Source organism: Equus asinus, chromosome 19 (genome assembly GCF_041296235.1).
Source record: "Equus asinus isolate D_3611 breed Donkey chromosome 19, EquAss-T2T_v2, whole genome shotgun sequence".
Classification (NCBI taxonomy): Eukaryota; Metazoa; Chordata; class Mammalia; order Perissodactyla; family Equidae; genus Equus; species Equus asinus.
In genome coordinates, this window is record NC_091808.1 from 28,400,053 (window position 1) to 28,419,470 (window position 19,418).

Genomic DNA, 19,418 nt, shown 5'->3' on the forward strand with positions numbered 1-19,418 from the left:
AAAGAGTGATGAGAAGAGGATGTAATTAGAGGAGGAGGAGAGGGGTTTGGAGAGCCCGATTTGAAAAGAGGGAAAGCAATCCAGGAAGTAGAAATGGGGTACGCAGCCCCTTAAAGGGGAACGAACAATGGGACACGGGTATGGCACGAAGATTTCCATAGCTGGGGAAGAGCAGCTATATTAGGGCACGATGAGGAAAGATTGGTGGAGTAGGAGCGGGTGATTCCACAAAGGCCTGGAAGCAGGGAAGTTTGATTCCAAAGTGTCAATTCACTGAAAAGGAAAATCTGACTTAAAAACTGTTTGAAATGTTTCAGCATATGAATGTAGAAGGGATGGTTGGGTAGAAAATAGAGACACTGAGAAAAAAAATTCCATGTTTGCTTGCATGCCCCCCCCTCCAGCACTGTACCTCGCTTACCCCAGCTCTGACAAGGGGGGAGTGGGTGCTCTGGGCTCCTGGATACGAGGTGCCATTGATTTTTCCTTTGTCTTCTTCCCTATAGGATATGCTTTGCTTTCTTAAGCAAAAAGGGCCGCTCACAGAGGGCATATTCAGAAAGTCGGCCAATATGAAATCATGCAGAGCCCTAAAGGAGACATTAAATGCTGGGGACAAAGTGAACCTGGACTGTGAATCTGTTCTTGTGGTCGCATGTGTCTTAAAGGTAGGGAAACTTCTAGCATTATCCACACACAGCGTAACTCTGAAGGTACATGATCAATTTCCTTCACCGTGATTGCCCAGGAACCATAATAGGCATAATAGATTGAGAAACTGAAAAACACTTCACGAAGTCCAAATTTAAGGGTGTTAGTTTGGGTGTTAAAAGCCCCAAATGTTAGATATACTTTCCTTTTTCATCACACACTACCTTCTCCTTCTTCATTCCTGAACATTATCCCAGAATAATAATAATAAAAATTCTAAACACACACTTAGATATACAGAACGTTTACCAGAACAAACATCCTGTTTTTGATGACTTCTTCACCATTGTCCTAATGAAAGCAAAGTGTACAAAAGAAAATTCGTACGAAACATTTGAAAATAGATAGAGAGGTTGACCGTAGTCAGTAAGCCAACATTTGTCATCCAATGAATCAAAAAATGCTCAATGAGTGACCAGAAGCTCCGTTCACTTCCTCATCCTTCTTTCGCCTGTCTCTTTTAATTTAAAAGTAGTGTAGGGGTGACTTCACTATTTTTTTGCCTTCTTTCACCCTTACCAAATTTGGCATCCTTTATTAATGTTTGTTAAGCTTAACCCACCACCCACGATTATGGTCACACAGTAACAAGCTCCTACCACATGCTTCTTCTTATAAATCTGACTTTTAAAGTAGGTGCAGCAACGAAAATTTGTTTGGAATTCTGAAAATTCAATAGATTTATACAAAAAAGGTTTTTAAATGATACCGCTAAATCACAAATATCCAGTTATGTTTCTATGAAGGGAATCATAGAACAGGGAAAGAATTGACTCAATCCATCTTGGTATTTGTTAACAGCTCTAAAGAGGAATGTCATAAGTAGAAATGACTACAATAGGTTATTAAAATTCTCTTATAATCGAGATTCCATTTGGTCTTTCCTTGTTCCCCATGATTGTTCAGCTCTGTCATAAATAGGGACAGTTCAGAAGTGGCTTAGAGTCGACCACTGTGACACTGGGATGATTAGAAATATACACTAGGCATGCAAATAGCAAGTTGAGTGTTGCCTTCTGTGAGGTGCCCACCTGGAACTGATTTTCCAGCAAGAGTTAGAGTTGCCCATCAGCAGAGTCTTGCCTATCTTTCTGTTATAAGTACAGACTAGCCAGGGGGAGGCCACTTGTGGGTATAGTTCTTAGACATTCCTAAAGTTGACTGATCTTGGTGGGGAATCAGACTTTGCAACTTGGCTTTGATAATACCATGCCCAGTGAACTGGGGTGTTGACCTAAAAAAGAAATGAGTACGTCATCAGGACCACATTGAGTTTGCCATTGAGCTGTCTAAAAACAGAGGTCCAGCAGTGAATACCCTTGGCATATTCTGCTCGGGTCATGTTCTGGCTTCACCACACTCAGCCTCACCAATGGGCTTCCACAGAACAGGGTTCAGGAAACAGAAAGGAGACACATGCTCCGAGTGCATGTAGTGTGGTACGCATGAGGCAAGGGCCCTCCTGCACGCTCCCAGACTCAAAGAGCCGGCCAGAGTTGGACTGCTTCCTCCCTCCAAATATATTGGAAGCACTCCATAGGAAACACGGTGAAAAGCACTAACTACCATGGCTAGCTACAATACCATGGGTACCACACACCAATCAACATAGTCAAAGTGAGAGGACTGGGACTCTGTCCATTGGCTTCTCTGCTCTGTCCCCAGTGCTCACAACAGTGCCTGGCACTAACAGCAGCTCAATAGGGATTAGCATGAGTGAACCATCATTAGATTCTAATTAGGATAGTTGCCCTGAGGCACTTCTCGAGCAAGCCACGACTAAGAGAAGGCATGTGCTGCTGAGTGAGAACAATGGAAGCTAGGTGTGCTTGGAAGCTAGCAAGACAACGTAACAACTTCCCCTCAGTCTTGCACAAACATTAAAGCTTCGCCAATTTTAATAGGCCCAATTCTACGATGTTAAACTTGTTCCTCAGCCCTCTAAAGTGACAGATGTTCCAGGCCTCCACTTAGGAAGCTGACATTTGTGCATCTGTAGCCCTGATACTCAGAGGCCTGAAGTTGCAATGTATCTAAGTTTTTAGTAAGTTTCTTCTTTTGGAAGGATATGTATGTCCCACTCACAGACTGTAAGGGGTAACACATTGTTACCCATTGGGGATTTTGATATATTTCCAATGTCTGCTGCTTCCCAGTCTGCAGGATCGAACGTTCATACAGTTAAAACCAGGATGAACAAGGCTATTGTGACGCAGTGTTCTCCCAAGGAGCACACATACCTCAAGTCAGAAGGCTCAGTTCTCTCTTAATATGTGTGCGAGAGCACAAGGGTGTGCACGTTTGGTTTGTTTCAGAACTTCTCTTGCTTGAGTTAAGAGCAAGCACTGAGTCTCAAATGGGGATGGGTATTTCTTCTCAAGAAACTAGCAGGATTGAGGATGACGTCTCACCGGACCTTGTCAGTTTCTACTAGTTTACTAAAATGGACACCAAGAGGAAGTTCCAGGTGATAGAAGGGGGCTTTCTCTTCGCTCCCACTGTGGCCCACTCTGCTTTGATGCTTCTAAGTTTTAGAAGTCCAAGCACCCACTTCAGGGTGTGCAAGTCAGTGGAGAGGTGGAGCTGAGCTCTGCATGGGTCACAGTGTGGGGAGCCTGAGAAGGAAGTGGGGACAGAAACTCAACTTTTCAACTCCATGTTTTCCCTGTAATTTGTCCAATATGTATTTGCCATAAGAATAATACTCTTCTTTTGATGTGTGTAAGGATTTTCTTCGAAACATCCCAGGGAGCGTCTTTACATCTGACCTCTATGCTAAATGGGTCAGTATAACTGATGGAGAGAACGAGGAGGAGAAAATCGCTGCCACTCAGAGGTAATGATGCCATGATTACTCTACTGGGGCACACCTCCAAAGTACAATCAACATACTCTTAGGAAAATATTAGCTTATACTTTACAGCTTTGTCCACTAAAATAATGACCAATGCCAAAGAGTTTGATTTGACCGCTCCCACGGAGGCCAGTTCAAAGACAGTGGCATGCCTTACTGCTCTTATTGAGTTCTTGTTCTTCTCCTAGTCTTGTTAATAAGGAATCCTTGACCATTTTATACCTTCTGAATATGTTGTCGACGAAAATAATCCATAACCAATCAATAAATGAAAATTTGGGTGAGTTTATTCTGAGCTTAAATTTTAGGATTATAACCCGGGAGGTCTTTCCACAAAGGAACAGAGCACTCCAAAGAAGTGGGGGTACATAGGGTGGTTATATACCCTCAAAGAGGGCGTTTCACATGATTGAAATGTCCCTCCCACAATAGTCTCAAGAGTGCGCTGTCGGCACAGCACTTGATGGACACAGCAGGTAGTGGGTCTGCTATCTCCAAGGGCGCAGCAGGAGACAAGTCTATTGTCTCAAGCTGGGCAGTCACAGGTGAGCGCAGCAATCAGTTTCTAGCCTAAGCAAAGATGCTTAATCCTCAAGGAGACACCAACGTTGGCAGGGGGAGGGAAGTTGCACCTTTATCTCAAGGGCCTTTTGCTCTTGCCATAGGGAATCTCTAAAGCAGATATACAATGCATGCTCAACGGCCTCGGTCAGGCCCTTTTGGAAAGACAAGGTCAGGCCCGAATTAGGTGTACACCAAAATGGCTTCCTCATATATTCCAATATATCCTATTACTTGCCATTTTTATTTGACAATATGAAACTGAGAGCAGATGAAATCCTTTGGTCCAAGAGAGATGCTAAAGGACCAATCTGCCAGGGATATGGTCTTACCTTTGTCAAACACTTAACTAGCCAGAGAAGTTCTTATCTGGTTCAGGAACTGAACTCAATGAAACATTTTTGCCTGGAACTTTGCTGGGCTCTTACCCTGAGATAGTGTTCCTATATTGCTACCTTCAAAACAAAGGGAGCCTTTGAAATTTCATCGCTGTTTAATTTAATCAATGAGCTTTTGTGAACTTTAATTGAAGAGTTTCTGCAATGTTTCAGAGTTTTAAAATATATTTAGATTAAATTCGATGTTAATAAGATGGGCCCAAATGAGAACACGTTCTAGGCGTTTCAGGGAAATATTTCAGGCAGCATGTTTAGGAGGGCCATTTCTGCATACTCGTGCATGTTCACTGGGCTTTGTGCCTGCTCTACAAAGAAGTCCTCTGTTCCCTTTCTCTGTATTTCCAACTTCCTGAGCAAAATGACGTGCTGTCTTTAAAGGTCCATTTTTGTGTCTTTAGGCTTTTGGACGAGCTGCCCAGAGCCAATGCAGCGCTCCTGCGCTATCTTTTTGGAGTGCTGCACAACATTCAGCAGCATTCGTCCGTCAATCAGATGACAGCTTACAACTTAGCCACCTGCATAGCCCCAAGCATTCTTTGTTTGCCCAATGCCTGCAGCGCAGAATTAGAAAGTGACATCACAAGAAAGGTAATGAAAGCTCTCATTTGCATGCCCTAGGGGTCAGAGTCCCCACTTGGAACCCAAAATGGACGGTGTTAACTCTGACAGACCAGTTTTTGAAAGTGTATCCATTGAGTGGCAGAGTCATTTATCCTCCTCTGTGGGGATGGGAAGGAGGGTTGTTAAGGGGGAACTGTGAGCAGTTGAGTCTCTCCTCCCTTCCTTTCCACGAGACTAAACTCTGGACCGACTGAACAGCAGAGAGAGGAGTGGCCCGATATGACAGAAAAGAACCTGGGCTTTGGAGTGTGACAAGCCAAGGTTCAACTCTCAGCCTAATCACTGAGGGATGTGTAACCCTGGGCAAAGTTTCCAAGCCATGGTTTCTTCATCACACGATGGTGACAACACCCAGCTCCTCTGGTCATTACTGGCACATCCTAGGCAGCTTGGGCAATATGAGCACCCATGGCTCCACACACCTTGGCCTGCCTCTGCCAGCTGTGGCTCATTCAGAAAAATACTTGGCTACTATTTTGCCTCTGCTATAGGGTGAGGAAACTAGTAAAAGATTCCAGAACATCCTATCAGAGCTACAACATGCCCAATAAGATCATAGCTGTTTCCCAAGAGAGTTTCCCAGAAAGTAAGGGTGGGGCAGGCAATGCAAGAGGAGGGGCTGCAGCCAGACAAACTGAATGGTGTCTCTCCAGCTGCTTTCTTCCCTCACAAAAACCCACAGAAATCTCTGCTGCCCAAGTTTAAGCAGCACCTAAACTTACAAATGAATTTCACGTATCCGTGTCTATTGGGTGCTTTATAAATTTTCCTAAGATGCGATATGTCTATTATATCTCAACAAAACTGGAAAGAATGTTTAATGAAAATGAATAGATAAAATTTCATAAGAGACTATACATCTTCCCCCAAACATCCTATGTGGGTTACATTTGAAAATTGCCTTTGTTTTCAAGATGTAACCATTGATATAAAAATGTTAGCTTTTAAACTAGACCACAAATTATGCCTTTAGTCCACTGATGAAAAGTATTTTAAAACCTGTGCCCAAAGTACTCACGAAAGTATCACAGTTCGTTCTTAGAGAAAACTGGTTCTCTGAATTTTTCTTAGTATTCTTTCACAAGTTTTGTTAGAGCCAAGATTCATGTGTGAAATGTGATTTATAACTATGCCATATGAAAAAGAACACCCCGTTTTTACCCTTTTGTGTTGCAGATTTCTCTTGTGCAATTTTTGATTGAGAATAGCCTCCAGATCTTTGGAGAAGACATTGCTTCCCTCCTGGGGGAGAGCTCCATGCATTGTGATGGCAGCGAGAAGGCTGCAGATCCTTCGACTGACTTCAGAGAAGACATTGCTTCCCTCCTGGGGGAGAGCTCCATGCATTGTGATGGCAGCGAGAAGGCTGCAGATCCTTCGACTGACTTCGGAGAAGACATTGCTTCCCTCCTGGGGGAGAGCTCCACACATTGTGATGGCAGCGAGAAGGCTGCAGATCCTTCGACTGACTTCGGAGAAGACATTGCTTCCCTCCTGGGGGAGAGCTCCACGCATTGTGATGGCAGCGAGAAGGCTGCAGATCCTTCGACTGACTTCGGAGAAGACATTGCTTCCCTCCTGGGGGAGAGCTCCACACATTGTGATGGCAGCGAGAAGGCTGCAGATCCTTCGACTGACTTCGGAGAAGACATTGCTTCCCTCCTGGGGGAGAGGTCCACGCATTGTGATGGCAGCGAGAAGGCTGCAGATCCTTCGACTGACTTCGGTGAGAAACAGGCAGCGAGGCCGCCAGGGGTCATGGGAGATACCTAGATGGGGGATCCCAGAGCACATCCCAAGGGCAGTGATTCCCATCTGCTCCTCCTTCCACAGGCTGGCTCACAGGTCAGGCAGGGTTGCACACTGTTGTGAGACCAAAGAAAGAAGAAGTCGAGGTCTCTGACTTCAAGAAGTTGCTGGTGCAGCTCGTAACAGCTTTAGGAGACATCATGGGATAATAGAGTGTCTGGGAACTTTTTCAAACAAAACTTCAAATCTATTATGTGTATAATAGATGTGCTCTGGTTGAAACCAGAGTGAGGGCCCCGAGGCGCTGCTGCTCAGGGGTCCCTGAAGCACCGAGGAATTCCAGTGCTCTTTGAAACAGATTAAGAGGAGCAGCAGCATTGAGAAAAAAGGAGCTGACTTGATGTCAGACAACCTTTCAGAGTACTGCAGACTCCTGTGCTACCATTTCCTGGCTGTTTGATCTTTGGCCAATTATTCTAGCTCGTTTTCAGTTTCTTCATCTCTAAACTGTGGGGGGTAATAATGTTTAAATCTTAGGAGTGTTGTAAAGATTAAGTAAGATAATGGATGTAAAATAAATTTGTGAAAAAGTATTTAAGAAGGCTAGTAGAAGTGCCCCTGATGCTAGAGCTGGTATTATTGGCGCCTCGCTAATCACAGCTAATGGGCAGGAGTCCATTCTAGAAGGTAGAGTTTAGATTCAGAACCTGGGGGCCTGTATCATGAGCCCCTTCCTATTTTTGACATTTCTTGGTTTCAGACATTTACCTCAATGCTCTGAGGAAGTCTTTAGGAAAATCCATTTCATCGCAATGAGATGAGTCTAGTATCTGAGAATATGCTTATACTAAGACAATCGTTGGTTTTTCATTTCAGGAGTGTCAACCAAGCAATCTCTTGAATCCAAGCCAGTGAGAGTGATAGTGATTTACAAAAAGGCACAACTGCAGAATGACGCCGAAGCCCCACGTGGCGTGGGTCCACCCAGCTCCCTGTCTGCAATACTTTCAGTCACTGAAGATTAGAGTCTCCACAATCATACTCGACCCTTTCCTTTCCTTTCCTTCCTGTAATATCCCACCAAGAACGCTTTCTCCAAAATTCTACTACCTCCGTTATGTTCTCATCACGTAGACACCAGTCAGCTAATGCCCCCGAAATCATTTTCAGCTCCTTGTAACAAAAAAGTGTGTGGGGGTGGTGAATTTCTAGAAAAATACAGGGTCAGAAAAGGAAAGTTTTCGTAGCTCCTGGGAATCACCTCAGGACTCAAGAACAGTAATTCCTGAGCTTGAAGATTCCAGTCCTCAGTCACCACAGGGTCAGTAGATTAGATGGAAGGATCCTCTCAGACATCTCAGGAAATAAGCTCCCAACGTGTCAGAGACCAATTTTCACAAAGTTAAACACATGAATCTCACACACTAGAGTCTAAACTTGAGTCCAAATGTTATTCAGCTCATCTTACTGAGGAGACCAGTAAGGTGGTAAAGAATGTTTTTGAGTATAGTACTTTTATGGCACCAAGCTGGGGCCAAAGAAGCAAATTTTCTTTGTTGGACATAAACAGTTAATGTTTTAAAGGGCAATCAATCTATAAGCTTTGAATTTATCTTCTCCTGTGACAAAAATCTACAAATTAACATTATTCTATTTTTATGACACACAGTGAAGGACATCCAGATTTGGACTCCTCCATCTTACACTTCCCATGCAAGGCTTCCTGGAGGGGAATCTGTCCTCCCTCTGTCAACTCTCTCACCCGCCCTTCACTTCTCACCCTGCTGACATGTGGCCTCTCCCTGTCTTCCTTTCCAGCAGCCTCAGTAGATCACATTCAACCAATGACCAAGCCCCTCCACCTGACAAACCAAAGCACATCTTCTGGGATTCCTAAGGCACTTGCCCTGCCAGGGTCTCGTAATTCCTGAATTTTAATCGCATTTCCCTGGTAGTTCACTTCTCCCAGGTCATGTTGTTTATCTCCATCTTCCTCTGTTTATATCGTTTCATGGACTTTTCTACATCTTCGCCTAAACCCGAGGACTCTTCACGTCATTCCCAGGTGCCCTCAGCTCTCGTGTTGCCTCTGATTCCCTGCTCTCCTATCATCCCACCAACGCTCATCCCATCACAGACCCATGAGTGCAGCAGTGTCCTCTCTGGCCTCCCTGTCTCCAGTGGTGAAGTTGGGGAAGGATGGCCCCATGTATGCCTCCCACCCTAATGTTCCTACTTCAGGGCAAGCTCCCTGAGCAGGGATGAGGCTGTCTAGCACAGCCTGGCATTCCACTGCCAACCACCAGACTCAACACCAGGTAGGTATTCAGTAAATATTTGCTATTGAAGACATACCCCTCACTATATAGGTCACGTGGTACTGCATCAGGATGAGGCCTGAACTGGGAGAGAGTCAGCTGTGCACATCTTCCTTTTTCTGCCCTGATCCTGAGAGCTGAGGGGGCATCAACCAGGGAGAGACCTGTGCATGGAATTCCTTCCTAAAATGCACAGTATGGAAAGAGGGGGCAGTAACTTTGCAGTGGAGAAAACGGACAAGCACTACCTTAGCCAGGCGATCAAAGTCAACATCAACAGTCATACATCTAGTTAATAACAATGAACCTGTATAATTTCATCTGTTGTAACCAATATCCCCGATTGAGGTAAGATGCTAGTAATAGCAAACCAGAACAGAGGTGTATGGGAACTCTCTGTGCTGTCTTTCTTAAATTTTCTATCAATCTCAAAACTGTTCTAAAAAGTAAAGTCTATCTTTTAAAGAGTTCCCATTAAGTATAGATGAAAAATGGTATCTTGGGTTTTCTTTAATTGGACATGCTTTGTTTACTAATGCAGGGAAGTCTGTCCACATTTGGGTTGGCTACTTACATTTGTTCTTCTGTGGATTGCTGATTGTCATGTGCCCCTAAGGTTTATGGTTATCTGTTATGTGACATTAGTGTAGTCATAGCTCACTGACACAGTCTCATGAACTACCAGAGTCCGAGGAAGTATTAACTGCCTGCTTTTCATTATCCAAATACCCATTTTACTGATGAAGAAATGGAGATTCAGAGAGGCTGAAAAATTGAACCAAGTCCACATTTAGTGTCACACCTAGACCTTGAACTCATATCTGTCTGACTCCAGAATTCCCTAAAGACCACACTATACTGGGAAGTACCAAGTGTGTGACATTGGCAGGAGGAGTGGGGGGATCCTGACAGCTGGCTGGGTGTCCAGTGACAAACTTTAATTCTGTATTTTAATGAAGTGATGACACCCTAAGGGGGGGCACCATCCAGGCAAACTAGAAGTATGTAGGAAGTCCCTGAGTGGCTGCTGTGAGAAATGGCTCATGAGGGCAATGAGCTTTGTGTCCCAAGCAGAGGGACTAGAGTAGGTCACTCCAGACCTACTGAGAACAGCAAAATGGATCCTCTGTAGTCACCCTCAGAAGAAATGCAACTTTCAGGGGCCAGCAGGGGACACAATCTCATGTCATACATCATCATAATTTAATGTTGGCACTGAAAACTGAAGCCAGGAAGGGGTATCGCCTCTCCTCAGAATTCTTAAACAGCATCCAAGCTGTGGGGGACCCCATTCACCAGCACTTGCTTGTCAGGTCTTGACCTCAAGAAATTGGGCAGAAATCCAAAGGCTCTGGACTCAAGGGATGGGATTTGACCTCTGGCTTGGCTGCCTGTCTTGTACAACCTTGAGCAAATCAATTCACCACTGGGGTCCTTGCTTTGTTCATATCAAAACAGGAACCACTGCCCTACTGACCTCATAGAATTTTCCAGCAGATGAATAATAGTACTGATGGCTAACAGTTACTGCACAGTCACTACAGACCGGTATTTTGCAGGCATCATCGCATTTAATACTCACGGCAATCATGCTGGCCACGTACTTATATTATCCTTATTTTATAGATTGGAAAACAGCTCCAGAGGAAGGATATCGTTTGTTTGAGGTCACCCGGTTTGCGAAGATGAAGTCAGAATTTAGAGCCCATGTTGTTCACTGATGAGTTACGTCACTAACCACGTTCCAAAGTGATGCTAGATGGAAAGAATGCTGGTGCTTCAGAGTCCTGGGGCAACCTTGAGAAGCTGCAGAGGAGTGGATGACCACGAGGTGGGGCTTGGTATTTATCACTGGGTGGATATGCAAGCTGAGGGGGTTTGGAGAAGAAAGATGCAGAGAGAAATGAGCTTGACTGGGGAAAACGAGCAGAGAGGGAGAAGAGAGAGTTGGGGCAGCTGCCAAAAGGAATGGAAATCTAGGGAGACAGAGCTACTCGAAGGGGATTTTGAAGAAGCTTTGCTCTCAGGTGTACTTTGTGATAGCTATTCTCTGGCCTCCACTAAACCTTCAGGAAAATCCCTACTTTTCCTCAATGCCTTTAGAGGTGGATCCAGGGTTACTCATTGTACTGCTCACGGATGGCAGTGCTTCATTTTCATATTCCCACCTGCCTCAATACTTGTTATCCTTCTGTTTCAAAATAGGAAAACCGACTCCTATCATAACCCTAATGGGTTCTATCTGGTATCTCCTACGGGACTTAAGGGTAGTAATACTCTACAAAAATCAGTTGGTTTTCTAATTAACAACAAACAACAAGATTAAGAGGATATTAAGAAAGCAGTTCCATTTCCAAAAGCATCAAAAATAATAAAATAGAAAAGGCTGTAAACTGAAAACTACAAACATTACTGAAAAAAACGAATTTAAATAAGTGAAAGGGCAGCCATGTTCACGGACTGGATGACAATACTGCACAGGTATCCATCAATACCACCCACAGTGATCTCCACATTCAATGCCGTCTCATTCAGTGCTCACCTCCCTCAGGTCAATCCACAACGTCTCCTGCTCTTCCCTGTGGTTCCTTGGTTGGGAAAGTGCTGGATAAACATCTGTTCTTTTGGATTCAGATCCTAGACACCTAACACTTAATAATTCCAGGGAGCTCTTAAAAAAATCTTGATTAGGGCCCAGTACCTTACAGTCACAGGCTATGAGAGTTTTTAGTACAGCAATGGGAGAAGAGCCCTAACATAGGGAGGAGGTTCCATTGTAGTAACGTTCCTGTTCTATCAGCCCTCACACTGAGTAAAACTACAGAACTTGATTAAAAATATATTAGCTACATCAAACAGTCATATAAAGTAAGGAATTTCTATTTATTTTAAACTAATATGCATATTATAAAATTACATATAAAAACATAAATATATGTAATGTATCATATGGAGAGAACTTCGTATGTAAAATGCATTATAATGTATGAAATGCTACATATTGCATATTATGTGTTACATGTTGCATCTTATATATGTTGTATATTATATGTTACATATAGAGAGAGAGAAAAAGAAGAGAGGATGTAGGGCAATTTCATTTTCCAATTCTAGGAAAATAATGAAACCCAAACCATCAGGAACGGTATCACTTGAGCAGAGCATAGGTGCAAGTACCATCCGCGTTATATGCAGAAACATTCACCTTGACCCCAGGGGGCATCTGGGCTGAGACTAGATGATTGAAATCTCTGGGCGATGGTGAACACAGAATTGGGGGACAGCAGATATGAAGACGCACTGAGCCACATGCCAGACACCCCAAGCGCAGAGAGAGCTTGTGAGCTTCTAGCGGTGGAGACTTGACACACTGCGGGAGAGGAAAATGAAGTTACTGGACCCACTGAAACGGGACTCATTGATCCTCTAGCCCATGGTGGGCAGTGTGCATCAGCGTGGTCCTTCAGACGTAAACAGCACAGCCCAGGGAAAGCTCTGACCTGGGTCAAGCAGCATCACCCAACAGCCACCAGGGGGAGCTCCTCCCTGCACTTTCCTGCTCTGTGAAGGGCCCCTGAGCCCCGGGTTCTTCTCCCATATCCAGCTTCCCAATCCCTCCATTCACCACTGGCTCCACACCTTCCCTATAGGAAGGAATGATTCTGACCCATGATGCCTTGAGAGTGTCTGAGACAGTTTCTGGGGTTGGGTCAGGGCTCCCTGCAGAGGTCAGGGGTCCTGGCTCATTACTATGGCCTCCCAACTTATTCGTGATGGAATATATAATAAATGCGTTAGCTCTAAAAATGTCCTAATTTTAGTAGCTATTTATAAGTAGTATGTCATTAGTCATTTATTTCTATATTTTACAGTGACTTATGAAAGCTGATATTATTTGTGTTTTTCAGATAATTCAATTATTTTTTCTAATTCTTCTTTTTCCTCTTAAGTTTTAGATGCTCCTTCTCTTCAAATTTCGTGCTCATCAAAGTACGTATTTTTCTGCACTGTATCAAAGAATCCTTTGTTTAATAGAAGACACATAATAATTCAGTATGGACCTTTGTCTGAGGTGAGTTGGGGCTCTCAAATACAGATGACGAGAAAGGAAACAATAACCCTGCACATTTTATGAAACGATGTGCTAGCAATCCTGGAATGAACATAAAATCATATTTGATTTCACGCTGTGAGAACGCCAATGTGGTGGTTAAATTGCAAAGATTACTGGAGAAGTTTTGTCTTCCTCCTGCTCCTCTCTAATTCCAAATCCCCTCAGCTGCTCTGCCCATTCCTTCTGCCCCAGATAGCACTGCTGAGGGAAAAGGGCGTTTAAAATGCTGCATAACGTTCACACCAACTCGGTCAGACTCATTTCAGTGTCATTCTTTACATAATACGATAAATAATATTCTTCTCATGATTCATTCCAGAGACATTGACGAACTCCACACAATGAAATGCCTAGAGAGACAGTAACATAGGGACACAGGAAGTACTAATTTGCAGTCTCCTGTACAACTAAGACTGAACAAATGTCACAGAGGACGGGAATGACCTTGGTGGTGGTCAATAGGGGGACTGCCTTATAACCATTTATTAAGCTCTGCCCATATTTTGGTGCATATTTTCAAATTTATTTTGCGTATATTTTTAAAGCATTTGTAATATATAAATATTGTTTTATGTAAAAACCCCAACAGAACCTGTCTCAGACCTGGTCAGTATCAGGATTCAAGTTACTGGGAGTTGTTCACTTGGTGAATTTAGAAAATCAGATGGCAATTATTTGTTCTCTGGCCAGAGTTTCATTTGTCATCAGAGAGAGAGAGGGTGCATGGGGCTCACTCCATTTGGCCCAAACAGAAGTCTGCAGTCACTTGTCAAATAAATGTCTTTATGTTGTTGCATATGCAAAATACCCTCCTCTTTTCAGGCTGAGTAATATTTCTTGGCATTATCTTTATCTATTCATCTGTCGATGGACACTAAGCTGTTTCCATATCTTGGCTCTTGCGAACAAGGCTGCAGTCAACACAAGAATGCACATGTCTCTTTGAGATTCTGATGTCAATTCTGGTGGATATATACCCCAAAGTGGGATCGCTGGATTGTGCTGAGTGAAAGAAGCCAGTCACAGAAAGACAAATATTGTGTGATTCCACTTATGCGAGCTATCTGAAAGGGTTCAACTCACTATAGTTGACAACACTGCATTGTGTCATTGAAATTTGCGAAGAGAGAACTTAAATATGCTCGCAAGAAAAAGAAAGAGAAGAAAAGAGAAACCTGTGTGGTGACGGATGTGCTATTTATCCTGATGAGGGGAATCCTTTTGCAATGTATCAAATCATGTCATTGTAAAGAGATAACACGTTTATTTGGCAGTGATGCCCTATTAAAACTGGAAAAATACCCCCCCAAACCAAAAAAGAAGAAAAAAATGTCAAACTCACAGAAACAGAGGAGAATGGTGATTGCCAGGAGATGGGGGAAGAGGAAAGAGGGAGCTGCTGTCCGACAGGCACAAAGTTTCAGTCGTGCAAGATGAGTAAGTTCTAGAGAGCTGCTCACAGCCCTGTGCCCAGAGTTCCCAGTACTGCAGTGTGCGCTTATGACTTGGTTAAGTGGGCCGACCATAGGGTAAGGGTTCTTACCACAATAAAAAAAAAACTGGGCAATTTCTGGTGATCACAAAATGCTTAGAGTATATAACTGAAGGAGTAGTACATGAAATATCAAACTTCAAAATTAGATAATTTCGAATAAATGAAAACTAGAATTGTTTGACATTGAAAGAATTAATATCTCACTAAATGTATTCTCTGAAAAAGATGTACAGTGTTTATAAATGCAGCGTTGAGAGGATCTGACGGGGTGACATTTTAATAAACTACTTGACGTTTAGTGGATACTCAATAAATGTTCGTTCTCCTTTCATTTCTGGTAACTTTGGACCCAATTCCTTCCCAGAGGCATCAGAAGAGATCACATCCATGTGCTTAGAGAACGTCACGTGTGCTCTGCGTCCTCCACGTAGGCAGGGTGGGATGGCTGAAGTGGGCTGGAGTCCCCACAGGTAGGTGTGTCCCTGATCAAACCTTAGCACGTCAGGTTCTAGTAAAATAGTTTCTCCTTAGAGCAGACTTTTTAAGAACAGAATGCTCTAGCATATTTCAAAATTGTTCATTTTTTCTTTCCTCTGTGAGAAGCACAATATTTTTTCTCAGACATTCACTGTAAGAAGCAGGTCCAGCTGCTGGAGGCAAAACTCACAAAAGTTTGGGCCCCTGTGACCAGGTCCTCCTGGAGTTTTAACTCTCTGAGGGTCCACACTTGTCCACACTGGGGCTCCTGCAGATTGTCCATTACAGGTTAGGCTTCCCTGCCCCAGCACTGGTCCCCTCGGGGGCTCAGTTGTGATTCTCTGTGTTCATCTGTGAGTCTCCCCAATCTGGGGGTGGCAATTTGCCTTATGACCTCACTGCTCTTATGAACCTAAGAACAGCTGGAGCCTTTTCAGTTTGTTCAGCTGTTTAGTGTTTGGGGATGGAGTGGAGACTTCCAGGCTCCTAACATCATGGACCAGAAGCGAGAAGTCAAGCCAACACCTTATTTGTTTTATTTATAGCTCTTCTAATTAATACGGACTGGACATATAATAAAGGGTCCATATTTGAAATGCATAATTTGATAACTTCTGACAATTTATACCCCTTTGAAAACATCAGCACAATCAAGAGAGTGAACATTTCCGCCCTGGCACAGTGCTTGTCCTAGGCTGTGCTGCTGGCACTTCCTGCCCCAGCAGTGGCAGGCTCTAATCTGGGCAGTGCTCTGCCCTGCTTGGGTGTCCAAAGGCCTGGCCACTGGGTGGGTGCCTCCAGTCCGGAAGTGTTGAGCCTGGTGCCTGGACCACCCAACAAGAAATGGTCCTAGTTCCTGAGAGCAGGGGTCTGATTCGGTCCTCTCTTCTCTCCCCAGGTGGCTGGAGATGCTCATGTTCTATCCCAGGACCAACAAACAGAAGCAGAAGAAGAAGCAGAAAGTCGAGCCACCCACGCCACAGGTAGGCAGTGGGTTTGCCAGTTGGTGTCCACTTTGTGGTTTCAGAGATGAGGAGCTGGGGCAAAGCGAGAGTACCCCAGAAGATTCAAGGGCTTCAGGACCCAGCCTAAAATTAGGGGTGAGGGAAAGATTCAGGTCAGGGCTGAGGTGGTCACCAGCCCTGCACGTTGTCTCCATCCTTCCAGTGGTCTGTGGGCTACAATCTGCATGCTCCTCTTCAAGCCACAGGGCAGGACCCACTACAGGGACAGGGTGGCCTGCTTGTGTGGTCTGGGGCTGCCCCAGGAGGCTTCCAGCCAGGGGGCAGGTGCTGAGAAGCAGTAGCAGAGCGTGTGTCTCTTCCCCTGGCTGTCCTTCCAGCTGCTGGGAAGCAAAGAGCATGCCAGGAGGGGTTGCTGGCTGCACACACTCCTCGTGCGCCACAGTCCAAGGAAGGACTCAGCTCGGTTCCACTTTCGACACAGAGATGCTCTTGCAGAGAGCAGGCTGAGAAAGGGGAGCCAAGTGAAGGGCAATTTGGGGACCCTACTCTTGCTCTGGGGCCTTGACCATAAATGGAAAAAATTGGTGCTGGTCTTGATTTTTGTGCCCCTGCTCTGACTCCCATGTGACCAGAGTGGGAGGTGGCTGGGGTGGTCCCACCAGGTCCAGTCCTTCCCCAAAGACCCCTCTCCTCTTCCTTCTCTTCCCCAGCCAGGGTCCAGGGGCTCAGGGCACCAGGAAAGGTTCTGAGCCTCAGTGAACTGATTTGCAAAATAGGCTTGTTTTGATCCAGTTATAGGATTATTTGTGAGCTTGAAAGGAGGTCTTGGGCCCAGTGTGGGTGCTCAGTAAATGTTATTCCTTTCCTCTGCACTCAGGCTTCACTGTTACCAAGTGTTCTTGCCTGATCGAGACTCGCAGTAACCCTGAGAATGAGCAGAGTGGAGATTGGGGGTCCCTTGGGCATCTTGCAAGGCCCAGAGCCTGGCAGAGGTCCAGGCATAGCAGAACGTGGCTACCCCCAGGGTTCAGCAGTCCTTCCTGGTGCTCTCTCCTTCACTGAGTGGCAGAGATCAGCCTGGGTGGAACTGGGTCCCCCTTCTCCTCTACGCCCCCCGGGTCTCCCCTGGATTTGCCTGCCCTGGGCTGCTGCGCAAACCCTCCTACTAGTAGAGTGCAGCTCTGGGCCTGCTCTCAGCTGATGGTCATTGTCTGCCCTCTGTCTACCCTCCCCAAGGAGTCCTAGGCTAGCATCCTCTGGAAGGTAGTGTCCCTGGCAAAATCAAATGGGAGTTGTTCCTGGAGACTGAACAGCTTCCTGCTGGGGAACAGCAGACACACATGCAAATCCCCCAAAGCTGGCTGGTTTGAGAGAAAAAACTCCCAGGCAGAATAACAGCGTTCAGGGTTACTCTGCATTTCCATAGTAATACCTTGGAAATAGTGCCGTAGCAGACCTCCTGCCTCCAAATAAGGCAACTGCACGTGCAGAAGACAAGCTCGGCCCAGACCAGGGAATTTGATGGTGCTCCTGCTCCCTAGCCGTTCCCTCCCCTGTGACGTCCCCTCCCCCAAATAATGCTGGCCTTGGCCAAGCTTCACCTTTTCTGTTGGTAGCAGGAGCCATGTGATCACAGGGTGGGAAGAGCCCCCACTTCCCTGAGGGTCTGTTAGAGCCCGGGTGGTCTGGGGTCCCAGCCTCTTCCACTCAACCCCTCCCAAGCCCCAGCAGAAGCCAACCAGGCAGAGTCTCTTTTCCTTTGCCCCTTGCTCCTCAGAGCATCACCTTGAGGCTTCTGGTTTCTGGAAGCTGTGAACTTTCATCAGGGCCACGCTGCTGTGAGTCAGTCTCATGGGGTGAGGTGGGGCCTTTCCAGAGGAGAGCTGCTGATCTCTGAGAAAGCCTCCCTTCCTCAGACTGATGCCAGAGTCATTCTAGTGCACCAGAGGAAGCTGAGGGGGAAGCCTAAAGCCTTTGGGGCCCCCGTAAAGGCAAGAACCCAAGACCCCATACCTGGCCTCTGTCTCCATGGCCTGGGAGTTTCGGATCAAACCAATGGGGAGCTGCTACACCCCATTCCAGGCCAGAACCCTCCTTCTCATTGGGTTCCTGCTCAGTTTCTGTGCCCAGGAAGTAGAAAGAAAGGCTGTCGATGAAACCCCTTCCAGAGAGGGGGCCTGCTTAGCACATGGAGGTGACGGAGGCCGCTTGGCCCGGGCCTGCCTTCCTACCCTATTTCCTCTTTCCTCTTGCTTTGAAAACCCTTTCTGAGTAGCCAGATAAATAGCACAGACTTCATTATAGCATTGACATCCCTGAGCAGTGCCGCTGTCCTGGCCACACAGGGACATAGAAAACCTGGTGCCTCCACTCCTTCCTTGTGCACAGGCACTCAGGGTCTCTGTCGGCATGAGCTCCAGCATCTCTCTCCACCACAGTGGTGACAGTGTGCAGAGCGGTAGCAGTGCCATGTGGCCCTGGCCTGGCCTGTGAGGCATCTTACTTTCCACATACCTGCTTTGGAGAAGAGAAGCAACTTTCCCTAGAGACCAGGCTTCCTCCCATCACCCACCCAGCCCCTCTCCTGGAAGCCAGCATGGCTTTTCTGCTGCCAGACTGTCCTTCAGTCCCCACTGACTTGATCAGGCTTTGGCTGCTGTTCATGGCCCCCATTCTCTGGGAAGAGTCCTCCAGAAGCAGGGAACGTGGGGAGGGATCTGGGGATGCAGCCAGCCTTGCACAGGTTGGGGGGCCCTTGGTGTGGGAAATGCATGCGTTTCCTTTGCATTTCAGGCCTGGAATTTCCTCTGCCTCTTGCAAAAATTAAGCATAGATCTACCATATGATCCAACTATCCCACTGCTGGGTATTTATCCAAAGAACTTGAAAGCACAATGGCATAAAGATACATGCACTGCTATGTTCATTGCAGCATTATACACAATAGCCAAGACATGGAAGCAACCTAGGTGCCCATCAAGGGACAAATGGATAAAGAAGATGTGGTCTGTATACACAATGGAATACTACTCAGCCATAAGAAATGATGAAATCCGGCCATTTGTGACAACATGGGTGGTCCTTGAGGGTATTATGCTGAGTGAAATTAGTCGGAGGGAGAAAGTCAAATACCGTATGATCTCACTCAGAAGATA

At 45.6% G+C, this 19,418-nt stretch overlaps 1 protein-coding gene across 1 annotated transcript in view; it reads left to right on the top strand.

The window, feature by feature from the left end:
* Positions 1–16,604, top strand: part of LOC123284116 (rho GTPase-activating protein 20-like) — a 122,072-nt gene extending 105,468 nt beyond the window's left edge. The window contains exons 17-23 of the mRNA XM_070489155.1: positions 507–668; positions 3,438–3,547; positions 4,923–5,112; positions 6,322–6,429; positions 15,573–15,586; positions 16,197–16,281; positions 16,566–16,604. Of these exons, the coding sequence (XP_070345256.1) occupies positions 507–668; positions 3,438–3,547; positions 4,923–5,112; positions 6,322–6,429; positions 15,573–15,586; positions 16,197–16,281; positions 16,566–16,604 (708 nt within the window). The remainder of the gene's footprint in view (positions 1–506; positions 669–3,437; positions 3,548–4,922; positions 5,113–6,321; positions 6,430–15,572; positions 15,587–16,196; positions 16,282–16,565) is intronic.
* Positions 16,605–19,418: the final 2,814 nt, after the last annotated feature.